Source organism: Malurus melanocephalus, unplaced genomic scaffold (genome assembly GCF_030028575.1).
Source record: "Malurus melanocephalus ecotype Western Australia unplaced genomic scaffold, MMel_1.1 scaffold_60, whole genome shotgun sequence".
Lineage (NCBI taxonomy): Eukaryota > Metazoa > Chordata > Aves > Passeriformes > Maluridae > Malurus > Malurus melanocephalus.
The window spans coordinates 2,799,625-2,822,074 of NW_026623292.1; the positions used below are offsets into that span (position 1 = coordinate 2,799,625).

The 22,450-nt window shown below is 42.6% G+C and overlaps 1 protein-coding gene across 1 annotated transcript in view; it reads right to left on the reverse strand.

The window, feature by feature from the left end:
- Window positions 1-1,433: 1,433 nt before the first annotated feature.
- Window positions 1,434-22,450, reverse strand: part of SLC38A1 (solute carrier family 38 member 1) — a 47,208-nt gene continuing 26,191 nt past the window's right edge. The window contains exons 5-16 of the mRNA XM_057366165.1: window positions 19,837-19,910; window positions 18,119-18,211; window positions 17,766-17,847; window positions 16,564-16,646; window positions 15,579-15,637; window positions 14,758-14,883; window positions 12,502-12,581; window positions 11,242-11,342; window positions 7,982-8,100; window positions 7,313-7,454; window positions 7,107-7,204; window positions 1,434-6,068 (exon numbers count right to left, since the gene is read on the reverse strand). Coding sequence (XP_057222148.1) covers window positions 5,967-6,068; window positions 7,107-7,204; window positions 7,313-7,454; window positions 7,982-8,100; window positions 11,242-11,342; window positions 12,502-12,581; window positions 14,758-14,883; window positions 15,579-15,637; window positions 16,564-16,646; window positions 17,766-17,847; window positions 18,119-18,211; window positions 19,837-19,910 — 1,159 coding nt within the window. The 3' untranslated portion in view covers window positions 1,434-5,966. The remainder of the gene's footprint in view (window positions 6,069-7,106; window positions 7,205-7,312; window positions 7,455-7,981; window positions 8,101-11,241; window positions 11,343-12,501; window positions 12,582-14,757; window positions 14,884-15,578; window positions 15,638-16,563; window positions 16,647-17,765; window positions 17,848-18,118; window positions 18,212-19,836; window positions 19,911-22,450) is intronic.

Here is a 22,450-nt window from a genome sequence, read left to right on the forward strand (position 1 = left end):
AAAATATTACCAATGTCTCCTTTAACAATCTATTAGAGATGAGCTTGTGTCAAGCATACATCATTCAAACAACATTGTTTATACTGCATCTGTGTGAGCCTTAGCATATGTTGAGACACTAAAAACAGGTTTCTATAAACAAGGTAAAGTTCAAGTCTAGTGGAAAAAATATCTTTACAGTTTATATTTTCTTGGCTATAACACTGAAAACAAAATGTACACTTGTATTAATTTGAAAAGGTCTGTAGAACTGATTGTATATAGGATTTTTTTTTTCCGTCAAATTTGTGCTCATGGTAAAAGCAAATGTTATTTCAAGTTTCATTTTCACCCAAGCCCATAAAGTAAACTTGGAAAAAACCCACAATTATTTTTAGATGCATTGCTTAACCTTCATTATTCAGGAGTCCTGAAAAAATGTTTCCATGCTTTACCAGTGAGAAAGTCTACACAAGGCCTCTGATGGATGCACTCCCAGGACATACCCAGCCCTCCCTGCCCATCACCCTCACTCCTGGACAGGCAGTAATCGCACGACCTCTGCCTGTTCACAGGGTGGGATGTGCAAGCAGTCCCTGGCCAGGGGAAGCTCTTGGCAGCCTCAGGTGCCAGTGTTTTGGTCGCATGAGAGAGCAGCAGGGTCTGTGGCAGAGGAGCAGCCACAGGACTCTGCAGGAAAGGAGGGGGCTGGAAATGGCACCAATTGCTCTGGTTGCTGCCCACCCCTGGCTTGTTGTACTTTTTTTTTTTTTTTTTTTAACTACAGGCATTCCTGATGGCGAAAAATGGAAATGCAGAAGCTCTGCCCTGACTTCGCTTTGTACTAGCTGGGTAAATACATGCCTGGATACAACAYGGCATAATGCTGGGTCAAATTTCTGGTTGCAGTTTGCCATGATTTTCAGCATAAAGCCTTTCCAACTCTTTACTACCAACTGACCTCAGCTGAGGAGAAACGAGGTATCTGGGTACCAAMGGGGCCCTTTAACAAGGGAGATATTTTACCCAGCAGGAAGGCTGGCAAACTTGCTGTTGAGCAAACAGGGAGTTATGCACTGGAATTAATTCTAGCAATTTCACTGGACCTTTTATTTCTCTTTTTACTCTAGGGATGTAATTATAATTTCAAGTTTAGGATTTAATTTGTGTACTCTTGGGAGAAAGAAAAGGATATACATTTCCCTACGAAGCTAAAGTATTTGTATTTCTATTAAAATTATTCTTAATATGCAGAGCCTATCTCAACACTTCTATTCATGGGGGATAAACAACTGCAAAAATATACAGCATCCTATTTATTTACAATATATATGTACATAAAAATGACATTTCCTACAATACAACACAACTGCATAGATTTGTATTCAGAAACGTAAGTATGTGTACAATTTGTGAATTCTAGACTTTCCAGCCCCATACCTTTTATTAATTCATTATCTTTTTTTTTTTTTTCACAGTTTGTTACAGAAACCCTTGCATTAGATACAAATAAAACATTCTTTGCTGTACGTTAAGGAAATAAGGATTTTCTGACACCAAGGGCTCTGGGGATTTGTCTATGAAAGCACCCTGGCACCAGTTGATAAAGCCATCTCACGGAGCTGCTGATGGAGTGGAGTACATTCTGCGGTGCCTTTCTCCTACAGGCACTGGGGTGGGCAGTAGGACTGGAGGTGGGACACCACCACAYGAAAAGTTTTGTTTTGACCAAGGTGCTCTTTAGCCTTAATGTAAGGTTCAAGCAAAGAAATATGTTCATTTAAAGATCAGCTAGACGTACCATTGTTACTGTTTAATACTCAATATCAGAGAGCTGTGTTGCGCTTATGCATTGTAAGGCAGATGTACAGACAAAAACCCACATATCATCCAACCCACACTGCACGTGTGACCTATTACAAGTGGAGCACAGGCTTTGGGTTCGTATCTGGTTCAGAAGAGCAGCCCTCAGAGCAGATAAGCATCCCCATCCCTGACCTCGCAGGATGAGACCAGCTGTTGTGCACCACTTGGTCCGTGTCAGCTCACAAAAGGCCTGTGCTGGTGCACAGATTTGGCACTGGCCCTCTGGTCAGAAGCAAACATCACCCAGAGAGGTCACTGCCCCAGAGATACTGTTYCCAAACAACAATTTACGGTGTTTTACTAACTGGGCATGTCTGTGATTGGAGAAAGAAGGGCAGCTGTATTACGGCTGCTTTAAGCCCATAACTATTTTCTTTGCAATGTGCTGTGGACTAGGAGAGGCAGCAAGGCTGTCTTTTAAGTGCAGGATTAACTCATACAATCTTATTAGTAGTCCCTGCTTCTAATTAGTCCTTCCTTGTCCTTCACCACTCAATTGTTGCTATTACACAAATAAGAATTTAAAAGTTTTTTTGTTGCAGTTAGTAGGAGCAATTTTGCATCCAACCTATGACATTTGCAGTGCTCACAATAGTGATAAACTCTCTATGAAAAGAAAGCATGCTATCACTGACTAAGTAGATATGGTACTCTGGGTTCCTATTAATTTTACAACAGAGAAACTCCTACAGCATTTCACTGTGCTCTTAAAATCCTAACTAAAATGTGGGACTTGTACAATCCTGGCTACACGTTCACTATTCCAAATGAACTGAATAACAGCAGTACATTTTACAGATAGCCTCATACAAATATTGTCATCCATCACTGATGTTGACAGTTACAGCAGGGTCTATTGCATTCTGTTAAGAATGTATAAACCTGATGAGAAAACAAAAAGCACGTTATTTCACGTTCATTACCACAGACATCAATAAACACATGATTCCTTTCCATAAATATCTATAAATATGATGCCAGTAAATCAGTCTAAGCAAAAATTCCTTTTTTTTTCCCTCAAGAGACTGAGAAAAAAGTCTGTTTAAAGACTTAGTATTTTGGGTATCTATTTTTCATTATATAAGACATGCTTTGGTGGTCCAGTACCTTGGATAATTTCACTCTATGCACGCTCAGCTCATTCTCCCTATTAATTCAGTAAAACTCCACTATACAAATAAACTGGGGAAAAGGAGAAGGCAGAATAGCAAAGAGGAGAGAGAGGAATAGTGATGGGAGGAGATTTAGGATGATGCAAGGAACAATCAGTGACCCAACAGGCCTTCAAGTCGAAGGAAGTTGGGTGCCAAAACTCAGTGGTTGGTATTTCAAACAGCAGACTACAGACTATTTGCTGGGTGGCGGGGGGGGAGGAAGCAGGAGGGAGATGTCACAGATGTGGCCTTGCTGGAGCCCTGTGCAGCAGATCAGATCTCTAGCTAATACCTAGATACTTGAAAGCCATTCCCAGGATCTCATCTCTCACAACCCCACAACGCACAGAGCTGTGCTGCTCATTAATCAGCAGTAGAAGAAAGATAAAGGGGAAGGAAAGCAGGAGAGCCCGGTAGCATCTTAAGGATAACACTGTACAGCATTCTCAGGTCTGAGTTAGGTTTTTTAGGATAAGATCCAGAGAGATTATAAGGCACCTCAAAACCTGAAATGCAAATTCAGCAAGCTGTCAGAGAGTGCAGTGACATGCTGGGCTCCTGCTGCAGTGAYAACTGAGGGTTGGGTGCCTGCGAAATGAAAACCACAAATTTACATCTCAAGGTGAGAAGAAGCCTGAAGTGTGGTGCAAGAGATGGGAACAAAACATAGACTTTTCTCCCCAGAGCTTGCCTAACACTTAGTCTTGTAGGCTATGGTATGGATTTCTCTGTGGATAAGGGCAGGGATCAGTCCCATAAGCAGACAGCACAGAGAGAACTGGTGACCTGCACCATCTCAGGCAAGGCTCTGAGCCACAGGAAAGCACAAGAGAACTTAGCTCAGGAGTCCCAGGTAGCTCAGCGGTTTATGTTAAAGGCTGGGCTAAGGGGTGCTTGGGAGAATGGATGATGCACCAGAGACCTTCCTGGGAGCCTGCGAGGGAAGGTCTCAGGGGGCCGAAGGAAGGCAGAAAAAAGGAACCCTGCACTGYAGTCTAGCAGGTCACTTTGCCTGGAGGGAGAAAGCTTCCAGTTTTGTTCTTGCTGCTGGGCTACTCCAAGAACTTGGGCAGCCTGTGGAATCCACTCTGCCTTATTTCTGGATCACAATGGAGTATCATCAGAGGCAAGTACCTCACTGCCAACGCAAAGGTACAGTTATGGAAGTCTGGGCTTAGTAGGCTTAGTTTCTGCAGCATGAACAATCTGCATCTCAATGCCCAAACTCATAGGAAGGCCCCAAACTAACCTCTCTGGATGTTACCTTTAGAAACCAACTTTCAGGGTCCTTAGATGTATTCTGTGGTCTTAGCTCTCAGTGACTTCAAGCCATGTAGGACAAGGCAATGGTAACTGAGGCGATTTAACTGCGGACAAAAATTGCAGTATCCCAAATACTCTATCCCTAACCTTAAAAAGAGCAAATTGCAATGACAGGTTCCTCACAGCTGATGACAGCCTGCTTCCACAGTTACAAAGTCAGTGAACCAGCTACTTGGAACAAGAAAGTCACTGCAGGTGTGGCTCCTTAGGTATGAAGCAGGGATCCCTTTAACCATCAGTTCTTCCAGTGGGAGCCACGTTCATATTCTGGGACACTTCTTAGCTCACATGGTGAATGACACAAAGTGAATACACTTATACTGCTGGCAGTGCACTAATAGAAGATATCTGCTCAGGATGGTGAATGATCACCTGCTTAACATTTGAGTCTCTACAAGTAGTTCTCTACACCAGCTATAAGGCATTAGGCAAATACATATTCTGTGGACAACTGTGTTTCTGCTAGTAATAATTTAATATGTTTTAATTCTTGTGGAGAATCAATGAAAAATGTAAATGAAACGTTCTAAATAGAAAAAGTATCTCTGTTCACTTAAAGAAATGTTACAGATTTCAATTTCCATTAGAAATCCTGTAGTTTTGTAGAGTGAGTCAAATCCTGCTCCCACTGCTGCCAAAGACCCCATTGACTTCAGTGGAAGGAGGGTAAGACACAAGAGAGGAGCCATACTCTACAAAGTATGGAAAGACATGGGGTATGATTAAATGCTTAGGTTTTGATAAAACTGGAGCTTGGTATTTTTCTTCTGAGAGCAATGGCTCACTACTAAAGAGTTGAATGCAGCAAATGCAGACTTCCTATGGAAATCTCCAAATGTCTGCTTCTCTTCAGGCTCAAGTACTCATGGTTTGGGGTCAAGTTCTGGTCAGCCTCCAGCTCAAGTGTGCCAGGGGAATGCTGGCTGGTGGTGGTGGCTGTCCTTCTCCTGCTCCCTGCACCACATCACAAAGACACACAYAGACACACACAGTCTGTCCCCCAAAGCCATGAATGGGCCAAGCCCTGGGGCCGGCTCCAAAACATCAGACAGAAGCACCACATTTTGGACCTTTGCTTACACAGCACTCAGTTATGCTCTCGTGGTGCTTTTCATGCCTTGGATTTCATGCAAGTAATGCTACACTTAATCCAGTGAGGCAAATGCTGCCTGAAACAGCAACAGAACAAACAAACAAACCAACAAACCAGATGCATACAATTAGAGAGCAGAGTTTTGGCTAAAAGAGGGGGAAGGATGTGAAYGGACAACACTCCAGTTGGAATTGACAGGCGCTGCTGCACTAAAGGAGCAGAGCTTGTGGCTGAAGGGCTAAGGATAATAATGGAACAATGCAATTTATGGGTGGAAGAGGGAAAACTAMTTGTGATGAATTTCTATGAGCAATGCTTTATATAGTCTCATGGATAATTAACACAGACTTTTAGCTGATCATGCCTGTTGGAAGAATAGGTCTGTTTTCTGCAAGAAAATTACACCCATAACAGTATTTTCAGTACTGGATAATCATTATTTTGATTTGATTTGAGTAAACTCACAAAAGGTGGAAAAGACAACAGAACGGATGGTTGCGATTTTGGTGTGTAGCAAACAGGGGTGTTGTCTTTTGAGAAGAAGGTGAAGTTCARTGGCCTTCAGCACTGCCTCCCGATTGTACCCAGTCATAGATGACCAAAGGAATGCTCACTAGGGAAAACAATACCCCCAGTGCCAAGAAAAGAGAAGCCTGAAACAAAAACAGGAGCAAAAATTAATAAAAGGAAAAAATAATTAATTCAAGTATGTTAACTTCTCTTAAGGAGATTTACAAGGTGATACATCAAAGTTTATCAGCTAAAATGAGCTAGCACTTCTGGTAAAGACAAGACCCATAGACAATTAAACAGATTAGTGTCATTAATAATTACTTGCTGAACACCAAACTAGTTTTTTCCCTCCTTCCAATTCACTTCTTAAACACTGATCATCCCTAAAGAGGATTAAGTGAGTCTGTTTTTAGGACTGATCAGCTCTGCTCTTTCCAAAGCCTCACAGAAATCAGTATATTCTTCCCACTGCATATGTGTTCATCAAAGTTCAGCCCTTTCRTCATGGGATCTGTGGATGCAGCCAAAGTTAAACATGTTTTCTACCTGTCTGCTCAAGGAAGAAAGGTCTGACCTTACAATGATTCCAGAGCATGCCCTGYTAGTCTGGGAATACACAGGAGTGTTGCATCTTTTCAGCTGAAGCTATCTCTGGGGCTCACAGGAAATCTTTCCAAGGCTCATTCCCATCTGCTCATGCATGTCAAAAGGCTAACATAACATTTCAGCTGGCWGCTTCTGGTGGAACCACCCTAAGTCTGACTGAGGTCCATTAAAACCATGAGGAATACTGCAAATGGAGCACTTTGCAAGCTTTCTGGATCAACACACAGAAACAGAGAGTGCTTGCTAGGCTGAAATGCTTGCTGAGGGGGGCTGGAGGAGTTCCTGCATCCTGCTGACAGCTATTGATGCTTGCCAGCCAAGGGAGTCCCTCACTCTGCAGAGAAGGGCCCCCCCAAAACACAAGATGCCATGAATGGTATGGCACATCCACCAGGGGACCCCCAGGGTAAGCAAAGGAGAGGGGCGAGCACAGCTGCCAGCTGACTGAAGCACAGAGGGGATGTGATATAAAGGAGCTCACACGTATGCTCAGATTAGGTCTGCTTTGCAYCTAGCACAGTACAGAGAATGACAAGATTAAAGTGTTGCACTGATGGGAATGGAATGCATACCCAAATCCTCTGAGTCAACTTTGATCCATCCTGCTGTGTGATTTTTAAATACAACGATGAAGGAAGAATGAAAATCAGCATATTGGCAGAAGTGACCCCTGCAAAATTCAAATGAATGAGTTTTGTTAACTGTCAGCAACAGCTAAATCTTGTGTTATTGATTAGCAACGAGTTTTTATTAGTAGTACAAAAGCAGGATACTGTACCTACAACTCCAAAAATATCCTTCATGGATGGGATAAAAATGACTAACAGGTTGATGATAACCAAAAGAACAAAAGTAACCAAAACATGACGGCATAAGTCAAATTTTGTTTTYCTGGCCATCTCAAATAATGATGAACGTACCTGTAGGGAGAGAAAAAACGTTCTCTGTCAGRAGTAGTCTATGAACCAATTCAAAGCTTCCCATTCTATTCTAACTGGTTCTTCAAATGACAAGTGCTGCATAGATCTGTCAGAAATTTTGGGTTGTAATGTCCTTTGAAATACTCCTTAAAAWTTATTTTTTATTTCAGCACTGTAGGTACATATGCATGTACAGTAGGATATTCCTCTCCTTTTTGACATGCCTTTTTGAATCCTTCTGCACTTAAAAAGGAACTTCACCTCTAAGCCTACTCCAGTAAAGTGAGGTGAAGTAAGAGAGGACTCTTGTAGATTCATTTTCAAACAGGTTTAAGACYAAAAAGTGATTTATTTATTTACCTTCTCCAGAAGTTAGTGGGAGTCTGACATGAAAAAAGACTAATCCAAGCTCAAGCTCTTTTTGTAGGTGCAATATTGTGGTCTCAAGATCACTGGACATTGGTTTGASAAAATGTGCTATGTACACCTGTTACCAACTTCCAAATCATGCAGATCTTTTTACTTACAGTGAAAAATAGCACCGGCACAGTGAGAATCACCGCCACAATCACAGCCAAGCGTACGGTCAGGATGAGGATGTCATCTTTGCTCTGGTATTTGTGAAGCAGATCTGACTGCACGTTCTCTATGRGAAAGGACAGTAAGGTAAGTGTTCTGGCAAAAAGACAATTAGTCCACAAATTCATTGCTTAACAACAGCCTTCTTGAACAACAAGTGATTTATCTGTAAACAAAAGAGTATGGAATGAAACATTCTTGAGTTAAAACAGTGCTTTGAACAAAATCCCAATGATCCCATTATTCCAGAATAATCCTTTGGAGGCCTAATTTAGGAATTCATCTTAATTCAGTACAGCACATGCCTAAGTCTAAGGTAATTTTCACTGTAGAAAAGACAACAGTGAGACATACACAAAAGCTTGCTTACATATATACATATATACAAAAATAGGTAAAGTGAAATCAGCTATTTTTAATTGGTTCTTAATTGGTTGACTTTTTTAAAAAAGTTTCAAATGATGTAAAAATAAACACATGCACTGCAATGGCTGAACTTAATACAAACTGCAAGGTCTTGAGCTAAATTAGTCTAAASAGCAAATAAACTTCCAGCAAAAAGCAGTGCCCCTGTTCTCAACTGAGAACAAAGCCTATCTTGGGTCAGGTCTTAGCGGGACGCTCTGACATTTGCACTCAAATCCCTCAGCAGCTCCTCTGAGGGCTGACAGCAGAGCCTGCAGCTCAGCCCCACGTTGGCCAGCAGCCCTAGCAGCCAAGACAAATCACAGGGGGTGATTAACGGGGAGGTGCTGGCAATATTTTTTAATTCAACCCCCTGCCAAAATGTTTCCTTGAAGCTGTGATAAATAGTGCAGAACAGGTCTGCGTGTACTAACCAGCAGGAAAACCAAGTTGCTGAGGGACCTATGTGTTTGCTTTGTAATTTTTAAATATCCAGGAGCAATAACCTAAGGGGCTGGCTGTTAAGCATGCCACAAAACACACCTGCTGCCCCTTTTAGGCCCACATTTTGTTTCTGCCTGCTAATCTTAGTAAGCTGGTGGTAAAACATAACAGCTCTTAAGGGGAACTCAGTGGTCACATCTAATTTACCATCTTTGGCACTTGGTAAAACCTCATGTATTCCTGGAGGCAGAGGSATCTGTCCTGTGGCAAAATGCCTACGCTCCCCCCTAGGGCGCCTTTCTGGGTAGAGACCACAGGTCAAAACCACCTATGCAGTGCTTGAATCCCCACCAGGAGAAAGAAAATGCTCTCCCACCTCCCTGCAGATCAGGAGTGGGGTTTTCAAGCCGGGCACATGCACAGCTTCTGCGACACAGAGCTTACTCTGCTCCTGCAAGCACAGACTGCAACTTCTGTACCGCTCACGGGCTGCAGCCAGGTAGGAAGTGAAGGGCAAGGCTTACAGTTGAAGGTCTGTTTTCCTTTCAGCTAGATACACCACAGAGCCCAACCACACTGTGACCTTTTAGGGGAAGAAAAACACCTCTTTTCTGTAATTCTGCAATGTAAATATAGTCATCACTGCAACACTTTTGAGAACACAGCAAACAGACAAGTACTATTGGTGTAAAGAAGAAATGGTCACAATAAAAATACTGTTCTTACCCAGGTAAGGGTAGAGAAGAGGGTTAGAACACTGTAAGTGAACATATGAAAGGTAAGGTCTTTTCAGTCTCAAGGGGAAGAAGGAAGGAACTTTATGGAGGAATTTCATATTTCCTCAGTGTCTTTTTTTGCAGCTTGTCACCGCATTGACACCGCAGAAGCCCCAGCAGAGCTGTGCAGCTTCCACCTGTGGGCTCTCAATGCTGGAGAGCAGGGATGCCTGACGTGGGGAGAGGCACACAAGACACCCCAGGGATTCCTCCACCATTCCCCCTCAGGAGGGCCAGAAGGACGCAGCCCCTACCTCCTCCATGGACTCCAGACCCTCGTCCTTGAGGGATGTGGGAGATTCCCAGAGAGGAGCGCCACAGATCTGCCTCCTCAGATCCCTGGGGCAATCACATCAGAATCTCCTCCCTGCCAAAGCGAAGGGGTCCATGCTGATTTACACCCACTTGCTCCCTGGGGCTGCTAATTTGATGCATCTCTACGAAAATGTGTTAGATGGGAGCAGCTGGATGAGAAGCTGGCTGATGCTGTTGTCACTTGCAGCCTATTTATGGGTTTATTGGGAAAATTAGAACAGATGACCTCAAGTTACTCCAACACATGTATACTCAAGGCCTCATAATCAGAATGAGAGTCTGAGAAAGCAAATATGAGATAGGTACACCTTTGAAAAAAAAAAAAAAAAAGACATATTTCATATTTACTTGTTTTCTTTCTCTTGCTATTGGTGGATCACAAGGGACACTATCATCAAAGAGGAGGTTGTARCAAATAGGTCACTTAGAATAGGGTGGAGAAGACTGATGGGTGAGTCTGAGGTAAAAGGCAAACATCAGCTTTGTCACCTGTCTGTAACCCCTTAATGGTCCCTAGAAAAAGACACTACTTTTCAACATTCTCATTATACTGAAACATGGGACTAGCTTCCTGCGCAGCGTTCAGATTTTATCTGACTTTACTTAACAATTGTGCCTTTAGGACATACATATTGTATCCTTTAGCAAGACAACATAATTTGTTTGTTAACTGAATTGATATGCAGGGAAAGAGATTGGGCGGGAGTCTCAAACACTGATATAATCATCCTTTGGTGGTTGAGTTGGAACAACACTCAAAGCTTCCCCACCTTCACTGCCAGTTTGTTTAACTGAGACCTAAGGAGGTCAGCTCTAGGGACACAGGGAAAACATTTGGTCTGTTGCTTCTATGATGAATGTGTTACTAAGAAAGTGAAAAAGCTGTGATGGCTGATTTGTAAGTAATTTCCTAGGACCTGCACTCAAATCTATCTCAATTTTTGCAAAAATGCATGCTTCAGCCATTACCAATGCACACATCATTCAGGTGAGGACCTTGGAACAAAATCTTAGTGGGGCCCAGCTAATCCCAAATTCTGTAAAACAAATCTCTCCCTCCCTTTTGCAAATAGTACTTTCAATTGTGCTTCTCATCCRCAGGGGAAAAGGAGGAAAGGATTTATTCCTTCAATATGAGAACTTTAGGAAAATTATTTGGAAAAGTATTTTAATATAAGTGGATGGGACTTTCCTTTCCAGCTGGGATACACTATTGATTTTACATGTATCCCCTTTGTATTCTGATCAGTTAAAAACTGCATACTTACCGTAGAAAGTCAAATAGCCAAATATGGCAGTCATAAAGTACATCAGAAACATGGCAAAAAATGAGATATTTGAAACCAACTGCATTTTTTTCTGTGAACGGCTGGAGAAAGAACAAGAAAAGAACACATAAGAATGGTTGGGCTGGATTTTTCAATAAYTGTCTCAAAATGTATTAGGTGTTTGCATTAGCATAGTAAATCTGGAGAGACTCATGAATGCATTTTCATTTAAAACAGAAACTCATTGACAGCTACACAAGGATGACAAGGTCTGAGGAAAAGGACCCTACTTGGGGCTTAAGTAAAAAAATAGTAGGTCTGCCTTGTGGTTCTGCTCCACGTCTGTACCTGCTTAAGCAGTGAAGCCGTGTGGAGAGAGGATGACCCTGAAACACTTTRCTAATTAAATTAAAAGGTCAAAATGAATGAAGTGTGAAATTATGCAGAAAGAAAAAAAAAAAACCAAAAATGTTCTGAATGGCTGCAGAAAAATTTGCCTCCCCATGGGTAGAAAATGCAGACCTGTAAAATAGGTTAAGTGTAAACATTTAATTTTTAGATATTTATTCTGAAGTATGCAGTCCAGTACCTAAACTTAGACTTCTAAAACCTCACAAGGATGCCCTAATAGGTAGCTGGGAACCTGCTCAGGTCACCTGAAGTTTAAAGCACCCAGAAGTGTCTGAGGGCTGAGGGCAGTCATGGGTGTAACAGACCCTGACCTCTCCCCGGGGGCTCTCCTATGGCTCAGAACCATTGTAGCTGTCCAGGGCTGCCAGAAATGTCACAGCAGGGCTGGTCTCCAGCTCCCCACAGCCCTTCCCARTTGGAGGCGTCARTGAGACAGCAGTACCAACAAAGGTCTTTTAACATCAGTGAGGCTGAAAGTACTTTTATTTTCCTGGTACTGCAACAGATTTTTAGTTGCATAAATGCTGTGGAACAAACGCTGTTAGCGGAACACACACCTCTCCTATGCCAAATATCAACCAGCAGAACTTGGCTCTCCCCAGGCTGCTGTGTACTTCCAGGGAACTCCCAAGTATTGCATTATTCTCCACCTCCCTCGCTTCCACCCCAGCAGCACAGCACGCCTGGGAAGCCAGATTTCCTAGCTGACAGCCACGCYTGTTGGCTTGTTGGGTGTTACTAAAGCACCTCTCTGAGTGGCATGATGATTCACAGCACCTCTGTGCTAACATTTTCCACGTAAAACGGTTCAAAACAATAAACTCTGAAAAAAAAAAAGGAAGGGCTTACTCTTTAAGTTCGCTGTAAATCGGGAGGACTGATGGGTGGCACACAAATGCAAAAGCAATGGTGGGCAAAGCGTACACGGTCTGTTCAGAGAGAATTTCAGAAAATAARTTAACAAGTATTCCTCCCAGTGGTATGAAGAAATGTTCCCTGTTCAACTACCTCAGCTCCCAGCTTGCTGGACTCTTCAACTGAACATTGAGAGCCTTTCTGAGAAGGCAGAAGACCTGTCAACTGGCACGTATTTCATGAAATGTGGAAAACAGTGCGCTCTCAACAGGAGGACAAAGTCTCCGCGTTGGTGGCGTGAGTGCAGTCTTGACTGTGCTCACAGAGCACAGAGCTAGAGGCCACTCTGTGCTGGCTTTGCCCCTGGGATAGGTTTGCCTGCCCAGCTACTGCCACCGTTACTAGCACAGTGTCACGCGTGAAAGGGACATATGGCGGGTCACCGCTACGCTACCCTGCCTTGGCATGGAGAGGGGTGCGCACCCATGGTGCTAAGGCTGAAGTCCTGAAGAGGAAGCCCGTATCCAGACTGTAAGAAAAGAGAACAGGAATGCAGAACGTACAAATAAATGGATATTTCAAGGTACCAGACTGAATCCCTTAATTTCCCAGGCCAACAAAAGGACTAGGAGTGCTGTGGAGGGAGCATGCTTTTTCTTGGGGAAAGAGAATGACCATTGTGTCACCAGGAAGCACAAGAGGCTTCCAAGTGGGACCTCAGCCCCTTTTCCACTAAGAACTGGAGTGGGTTTCAGTCCTCAGCCAAATTTCACAAATGATCTCAGTGCTCAGGCACTTCCATTCTCCTGAGGAAACAGGTATGAGCAGAGGTCACAGCAGAAAACAGATCCTCGCCTAAGGACAACATGAGGCCATTTTCACATGCAGTTCTGTTCCACCCTCCAAGATCTGCTTGCACTGGTCACAGGCATCTCCTTCCCATAGAAGACATCCCATGGTGCATCCCAGGCCTGACAGATTCAGTAAATGTGCTGGTTGCTCTCCACAGGTCTTTCCTTGCCCAGGCCTTTGCCACCTCTCCCTCACCCACAGCACCACCCAGATATCTCCATCTGTAGACATATTCAGAATTTGCCCAGACACAATGCTGGGTGGCCCTGCTGCAGCACAGGGGCTGGACTAGGTGACCTCCAGAGGTGGCTGCCAGCCTTGGTTATCCTTCTATTCTCTGAAATTGTCCTGTCTCTCCTTTCACACCTTGAGGTTGCTAAAATTACTGGCAAATTGTTGGCCCTAAGGGCAAACCTCTGGAGTTCAGCTCCAGCGTGCCTAATTCAGATGGATCGATCTTTTCAAGGTACCTCCATTGGCTCTGAGGCAAATGCTGACACTCACTGCAGAGGAAGACTACCCTTCAATGCTTTCTGAGATATACCTACACCTCAGCTGCCATCACACACCAAGTTAACTAGTTCTTGGTCCCTCACACAGGATCTGGGGGGTGATGGTTACCCCCAACTAAAGAAAAGTGCCTGGATTGGCTTCTTCTACTGAAGCTGGTGGGTTAAAATTAAAAAAAAAAAATACTTATTGCACACCTCTGCTATAAATGTGCATTCCCTATGAATGCAACTGAGGCCCTGAGGGCCATGCCCTACTGGATAAGGTGCTGTTTCACTGGGAGCACTGCATCCCAGCACAGCTGACAGGAGACATCCACCTGCTCCCACAGTTAGAGATAGCTGCTCTCTCACATTCTCTCAGACCAACTTTTTCTGCAGCTGTGTGGTGACAGAGGGAAGCATCCAGCTGAAAGGCAACCAAATTTTTGCTGGATTATCTTTCAACCATATTCTTTTCACAATCCATTTCACCGCATGGCTACAGAAAAATGCACCCTGTCACAAAGAAGTGGTCTGTGTGCAGAAGGACAGAGATTATTTCTGGGCTTCAGATGCAGGCATAGCTTACTCAGCTTCTGCTGAAGGCACAGTTGCAGCATGGATAATAAGCAGCAGTGGAAAGGCAAAATCTCCTAAAGAAAGCAGCCGTTGTCCACTGGTAGCTCAGGCTCACGGCCTTAACACACCTACTACCAGGGCAGGACAAAACTGCAAGGAGCACATCCACCATGGCATCTCTGTAACACTGGGCAAGGAGACCCACTGTGCCTTCACAAGTGGAACCATGGAGAATCAGGCCCTTTGTGGTGCTGATCAGATTAAGAACATGAGGTGTAGGTACAAATATTATGAGAATCAAAAGTAAGTATTATAAAAAGAAACATACCTTGGAATTAAAGATAACATACTTTGGCTTACACAAATGTTCATGTGCTGAGCTATTTGCTACCATAGATGATGTTGTATTTAGCTCTGCTCCATCACAGGGAATTTGAAACTTCTTGTAAATAACCTAGAATAAGAGCAGAATTGCTAAAATAACAATAAAAAGCAAATTAAAATTAAAACATCAGTGAAACTGTGGGTATCCTGGCCTGTATCACCAATAGTGTGGCCAGCAGGATCAGGGCAGTGATCATTTCTCTGCACTCAGCACTGGTGAGGCTTCCCTTGAGTGCTGTGTCCAGTCCTGGGCTCCTCCCTACAAGAAGGACATTGAGGTGCTGGAGTGAGCCCAGAGAAGGGAAATGGAGCTGGTGAGGGGCCTGGAGTGGGTCGTAAGAGGAGCTGCTGAGGAAGCTGGGGGTGTTTAGCCTGGAGAAAAAGAGGCCCAGTAGGGATCTTATTGCTCTCTACAACTGCCTGGCAGGAGACAGATGAGGCTCAGCCTCTTCTCCCAGGTAACAAGTGACAGCATGAGAAGAACTGACCTTAAGTTGCACCAGGGGAGGTTCAGACTGGACACAAGAAATTTTTTTTCCACAGAAAGGGTTGCAAGCATTGGAAAGACTGCTCAGGGAYGTGGTGGAGCCACCATCCCTGAAAGTGTTCAAAAAACCTGTGGATACTTCACTTGAGGACATAGTTTAATGGGGAACATGGTGCTGCGAAGACAGCTGGACCTGATGGTGTTAAAGGCCTTTTCCAGCCTTATCAATTCTATGATTCTAAGTGATTCAGCCAACAAAGAAAGCAAGCTGAACTTACCACTACGAGGAAAAATACCATGCAGCTCAATGAAAATCCACTGGTATAGCCAAGGTATCCTGAAAGAAATTAAAAAGAAGAATACAGAATAACTTTATTAGTCTTATCTTGGTTTTTAGCTTTCTTTTTGCTTCCTTGTGGAAAGTTCAAATGTRTTATACATTTAATATGTATTGTGCACTTTTGGGCAGGCCAAAAGCATGTCCTGCTGGTGTGACAGTCTCCAACAGTCTTGCAAATCTCCCAGCTTTTGGGCAGGCCTCAGCCTTGCTCTGTCCTGTTTTGACTTTCTCAGGGTCACCTTTACATCAGTTTAACTAACTTAACTTTTAAAAGAGGCTGTGATAATTGAAAAAAACCTGAAAGTGTGCAATTGCAATCAGAATGTGACCCAGGCTCCCTGATATGAGTCATGTCAGCTGAGTCTGGGTTATTGTCTCAAAAGTAAGATCCCAAATGGACTTTGGTGCCAAATGCTGTTACATGGTTTGTAAAAAATTCAGTGCGTACCTACTGGCATCTCAGTGGATTCAAACACAGCTGAAAATGCAATTCTTGGTACATATCTTACTTCAAAGTCCAATACTTCTAATTAACCTCACCACTGAAAATTTTGATGCTGATACAAAAGTAACATTTCTTTGTAATCTCACAATTTGTGAACTTGTTGTTACAGGCCGCACGTAAAATAGAATTGCCTTATGAAATGAAGACCCTCTTAACTATAATTTTAAAAATCAATTTCCACAACTGTATGGATAAAGCTGGTTTATACTTAGCTTAATAACTGATAATTTAGGCCTACTTTTTTCAAAATGCTCAGAACACAGATTATTTTTGGATCAGGAAAGATGCTTAGATTACAATGAGAGCATATTTTCCTTATTACAGCTGAATTGTCAGTTTGGCTATCAGTGGCACAATGATAATTACAAGCAAATTTTTTTTTATTTTTTTGATTCCCATAATGGCATTTTCATCTTACCTAAGTTCTTAAGGAGACATAAAGGGAGGATTATACCAAACGTCACTGCAACAACAAGAATCCGCCCATCCACGTACCATGCCCTGTACAAAACATTAAAAAACATACCATAAGCACACCTTGAACATTCTCTCGTTTTCCTCACTCTGTCATCCTCTTTGACTGCCATTCCTTCAGAACTATCTTTGCTCTCCTTACCCTACAAGCTCCTACAAAAGGAGAGAGAAGGGAGCACACCTTGACTTTGCAGACTCATTAAGTACCCCTGGCACTGCTCTGACTCTGGGAGGGCAGATTTCCATAGTCACCAGACAAAATATCACCCTACTGCTGAGATCAGTGTGTGGGACTGAGCAGCAGAACTGATAACGCCACCCTTCCAGCATGATGAAAGAACATGCAAAGGGCCATAGAGCACAGACAGGCTGGGGGTCACCACGAGTCATTTGCCAAGCCACACAGGCACGTGACTGGATTTGCAAACCAGGCTCCAGCAGGATGGCATGCACTAGCTAGCCCAAGTCTGTATCTCCTCTACCAAAGTGCTCTGCATCCTACTGGAAAGAAAAAAAGAGGAGAAGGGACAGCATTAGTGATGCTCTGTACAACCTATTTCCATCACTTGGTTCAATTTAGTATGAAAGCCAGAGGGATGGAATCTATCACATTCTCCTGTTCTGCTGCACAGCATATAATCTGGTGAGAGGGTTTTTTAGCACTATAAAATAATGCCACCCCTCTACTAAAGTAGCTGGTAAATGCCAAGGAGTGATAAGTATCATATTCTGCAGTTGCCATCTGCTAGTATCAAGGAATTTCACCCTATAGACACTGTTTTGGGGGCAAAATCATGTAAGAGGCAGAGAACACAGGGAAACACATAATATCTTTAACTTGTATAGCTTCCAATATTTCCAAGTGTTTCCTAACTGTAAAATATTGTTCTATGATAAGAGCTTTGTATATAACACAATTCTTCATGAAAATCTGATATGCAAAGAGGGCAACTAAAGCTTTCATTCCTCTTCTCCTTCCCAAATTTGTCTTGGCTTTTATTAACCCCTTAAGATGTTCCTGTGAAAATCTATTTTGACAAACCTAAAGGGTATGCCATACTTGAAGAGTTTTTGTAAACACAGGCTYAAACTTTACTACACAATCTTAAATTCTACAGACTAAGTACCAAAACTAATTCAACTTACGAAAAGGTTTCTTCTTTTCCCATYAGAAACTTTATGGCAGAAGGCAGCTCATTTTTTACGATGAAGAGATAGCTCAACATTGCTGGAGGAAGAAGAAGGTCATTTTAAAAAATGGGTAAAATATTTTATGGAACAAGTACAGAGAAGCATCCTGAATCTTTTCCCACATCAGTGTCTGATGAGAGAAGACTCCAAACCACGACTGTGAATTACTGATCACTCAGTAATGCAGTATTTTTAAAGGGCTGCATGCAAAGCCACAACTATATTGAGGAGCATGAAGATCTCCGGATGTCATGGAGAGAAGGAACCTGACTTGTTTGCAGCTGTAAAATTATTGAGATATTTCTTACCTCCAACATTCTGAAGAGATGTAGATCCAAAGACAATCATTTTCCCTGGGGTACCGAAGATCTGCTCACCAAGCTTTTCATACACCATACAGCCTGCATGAGAAGAAGAGGAGAAAGGGAACAAACACACCACTGAAAGCTGTTGAGATGAAACACTTACAATTTGTTGTCAGCCATGCACCTGTCGGTGCAGCCAAACCTGCCCTTTGCAAATAAATAGGGAGCTCTCTTGTAATCTCTAGGGCTGAAAACTATGTAGGAATGTTTTCTTGACTTCTATAAATGTTATTGTGGGCTACCAGTCACTTCTGAAATGGTAGTTCTTATTGAGAATATTACACCCTTTTAATCAGTCTGTGTATCCCCCAAGTAACATGTTAAGTTCATGTTAAATATCCTCATCCTGGCMCATTAAGTTTTGCACCTGCAATGAGAGTAAAATAGAAAGGCTCCTCTCCAGAAAAAATGTGGCACAGCAGGATCCACAAGTAAGCACTGGYAGCCTGGACACTACTACTGTCATAGTAACAACTACTGCCTAACAACTGCAGGAATTCTGCAGTTCTGTTTGCCTTGACTGAATGATCCAAATGAGGACAGCCACTGGTTTACAGGATCTAATTTAGGACTTAACTTGTGAATTCTCAGTGTCATACATTTTTGGTAAAAGCAGGGAAAAGTGTAAAATATAACTAAAATTTATTTTCAAATATCTATCAAGCTTGTGAAATTCCTCTATTAACTGGTTTGTGTTTCTGTTGAGTGTTTTCTAACTAGGCTGTGATGTAGGCTGAGAAAAAGATCGGGCATTGTGAAAATGGTGAGATACATAGGAACAGGAAGAGAAACACTCCAGATGTTACATTGGGCAGATGATTTTTTAAATGCATCTGGGTTTTTCTATATTACCTTACAGCTGACATTTCCCTTTCAAGTTTGTATAAAAAATAAGTTTGAGCTTAAATGCTCCAGCAACAAAGAAAATAAAGTTTGGATTTTGGGAACTAATGGGRCACAAATGTATCCACATTGAGGCACAAGTACCTGGTTTAAATAGGCTGTTGCTGACATTACACATACTACAASAGTAATCACGTTTCCAAATTTCAAATTTAATTATTACAGTATTCTTGTGCACACATTACTTTAACAATATGGCTTCAGTCATTGTTAACAAGGGAAGAAACTCTCGGACTTCACAGCACAGTGTCATTTGACATAATGCTGTAGGGAACTTCTAATATCTGTGTTTAGACAGTGTATCTGTGTTACAGTTAGACTTCTCTCGGTGAAGGAACTGTTCCCTTTTACTTAATTCTAAGAAAACTCTACCACGAAAGTTATCAGGAGTTTTACACTAACCACTAAGAACAAACTGTATTTCCAGGTAAGCTTCACCACAGGCAAAGAGTCATTATATTTCATTTGCAATTTGCTTTGTAATGCAAAGAAACTATATGAGCTGTTCCTTCTAGCTCACTGAAGATAACATTTCCAGGCAGCAGAATACATCCTTTGTCATAAGTTTTTCTCTTTACAATGATGTCGTTCTCCATTGCCATGCCATAAATTCTTGTTAATTCTGGGTTGTGTCAGGCCTTCCTATTGTGTCAGTAAAGTGATAGAAACTCACCTTACACAAAGCACCTGGCCTCACTTGAACACTTGTCACCTCTTGGTTTTTACATTCTACTGAATGATGTAACATCTTAAATTACCTGTTTCCTTTGAACACACCAACAGCAGATGTATTGAATAAATAGACAGCAGCGTGACCGAAACCAAAAGCAGCCTAAAAAAGAATAGAAAATAAAGCTTACCATACAAGATCATGTCAGGTCATATTCCCACTGACTCTGAGATTTTTTTTTATTCTTCTGACAATGCAAAAACCTCTAAAATACATGTGATTCACATTGATTGTGTTTGCAGTTCCACCATGGAGGTAGAAAACCCTGCACATAGAGGGATACAATCAAATAAAACTTAGCAGAGCTGCAGAGCACAGCCTGTCAGTGAGTTACACCTTTCCATATTGAAAGCAGAAAGAATAAAGATGTCTTATCAGGAATGAAGATTTATCAGAGCACAGAAAAGCCAGATATGTCACTCAACATCCATTCTAAAGCTTTTTTTTTCTGGATGCAGAATGAAAATTTGGAGGAAAGTTCTGTATTTAAGGACTTCCATGCCAAATGGAAGCATCTTTTCCAAGGACACATTTCAAAGTGGTGCCCAAATGCTTTCTCTGTGCCTCACAGTGCCCAAGGAGGGGGAAGATATAGGGAGTTAGAGCTTGAGTGGCTTCCCTTGGGAATAAATGATGGAACCAAAGGCTTGTTCCTTGTCCAGGCAGGGATTCATGTTCCCTTACTGATGCCAGTCCTGGACTGACATGATCCATAATTTAACTTCACATAGAAGAATTGCAGGAAGTAATGACCAAACTGTTTGTGTAGGGAACTTGCTGGCACAGATGATAACTAGTCAGTGCTGGGGGCCAAGTGCACAAAAGCACATTTTCTCATTACTCAATGTCTTTAATCCAAGCACCATGTGTGCCTTCCTCTCCAACACTCTGACATACAAAGACCTGATGATGTTTTCATTATGTGTGTGAAGAGCATTCAGACAATCTGTTGGCAATTTCTCCCTTTATTATGACAACTACCCTCTGGACACCAAGAAAAACAAGGCTGAAATTTAAGAAAAAACAAACTGCTGCCATAGATAGGCAGCAACATATTTTTTCATAGGAATACATAGAAAGATCAGAATGAGAAGCCTCCTCCCCCCACTTTTTTATTAGTTTAGACTGGAAATACTTTAGAGCGAAATAATGACTGACTAGTTTCCTGGGGCCAGAGGAGCAGGGAGAAACATAAAGAGGTGATAGGAGGAACTGTCTTTTTGCCAGCAAAGAATGATGGCTGACTATAACAACACACTCTTTGTACAGCCCTAAGGGTGTTTCTTCTTGAGAAGGTGGAGAAAGGAAGGAAGAGTGTACTGGCTGAGGTCATTCTGCTCCATTTTTTCTGGATTTGCTAAGCCCTGCTCCTGCCTGCATTCCCTGCCGAGCTGTTCCGCCCCGTCTGCCTACAGACACGGCGCTGAGCCCCAGTGCTCGGCTGCTGGGGCTGACTCACTCCCAGCCCCAAATGGCGACAGCTCTGCATGCCAGCATCCAGCCTGTCTTAATGTTAAAAGCTCCCGTTTTTCAGGCACTGAGCTCATGGAGCCTTTGCAGTGGTAAAAATAACACTCCCAAGAAGCCAGGTATTTATCTGATCTGTTGTCCTTAGCTCCCCATAGGGTTCCTACAGACACTTGGCATTTTCATTAGCACTGTATGAAAAACTTGTTTGTGCTCGGACTGTGGTACAGACAGGAATATTTGTGCCAGAACCACCCCTTGGAAAGGAATGAAAATGACCATGCCACTCGCTCTGCACAAATTCAAAACAGAAGCTGGGCATTTTGCACTGCAGCCTCAAAAGCACTCCTCTACTTTTTATTTTGCCTGTTTTCAAAGAAGTGCTGATAGCTATGGAAGCAAACAACAGATGCAAAAGTCACCTTCCCCCAAAACAATAAACAGTTTAGGCCAGGGGACTGACACAGTTTTGGGAAGAACAAAGTGCCACTGCTGTCTTCTCCCAGATGCCAATTACCAGGTAAGCTGAAATTTGTGCTGTCCCCAGCCCTCTGTGAAGTCCCAAGCACTGGGGCCAGAAGACCTGTGAGTCTTGTGCAGTCACAAGAATTATTTCACTGAGCAGTTCCTCAAAAGGTATTGGGTGCAGATGATGAAACAGCATAGACTCTCATACAGCCTCCCCATGGGCTGGACTGACAGCCTTGCCCTAAAAGTCTGCAGGAGTTAAATGAGGCTTCGTGACCCCTACCAGAYACACCCAGCAGAAGCAGCTGCAGTGTGAAACATCAGCTGAACTCTCATACTATTGCTGATCTAACAAGCCTTTCTGCTTTGGCAAGGTTTTTCAGATCACGTGCACTGCTGGGCTAAATGCAGGTTCAAAGCACCTTGTGCTTGGCCAGCCCACATTTCTCTGCAACATGATCCATCACTTTGATCCTGGCTCTCCAGGATGAAACCACAGGCAGCAACAACTACTCCGCCACCCCAGCTCATCTCCAACTTCCTAAACTTTTTGTGTTATCTTTCTGTAGTGAAGTTTTCTCTGCTTTTGCATACAGGAAATAATGCTCTCTTTTGGTTTAGGCTGTAGTTATCAATAACACTGGGATTAAGTTCCTCTGAGTTCCTACCTCAGTAATTTTGCCCAGAAAATATCATTATATTTGTTA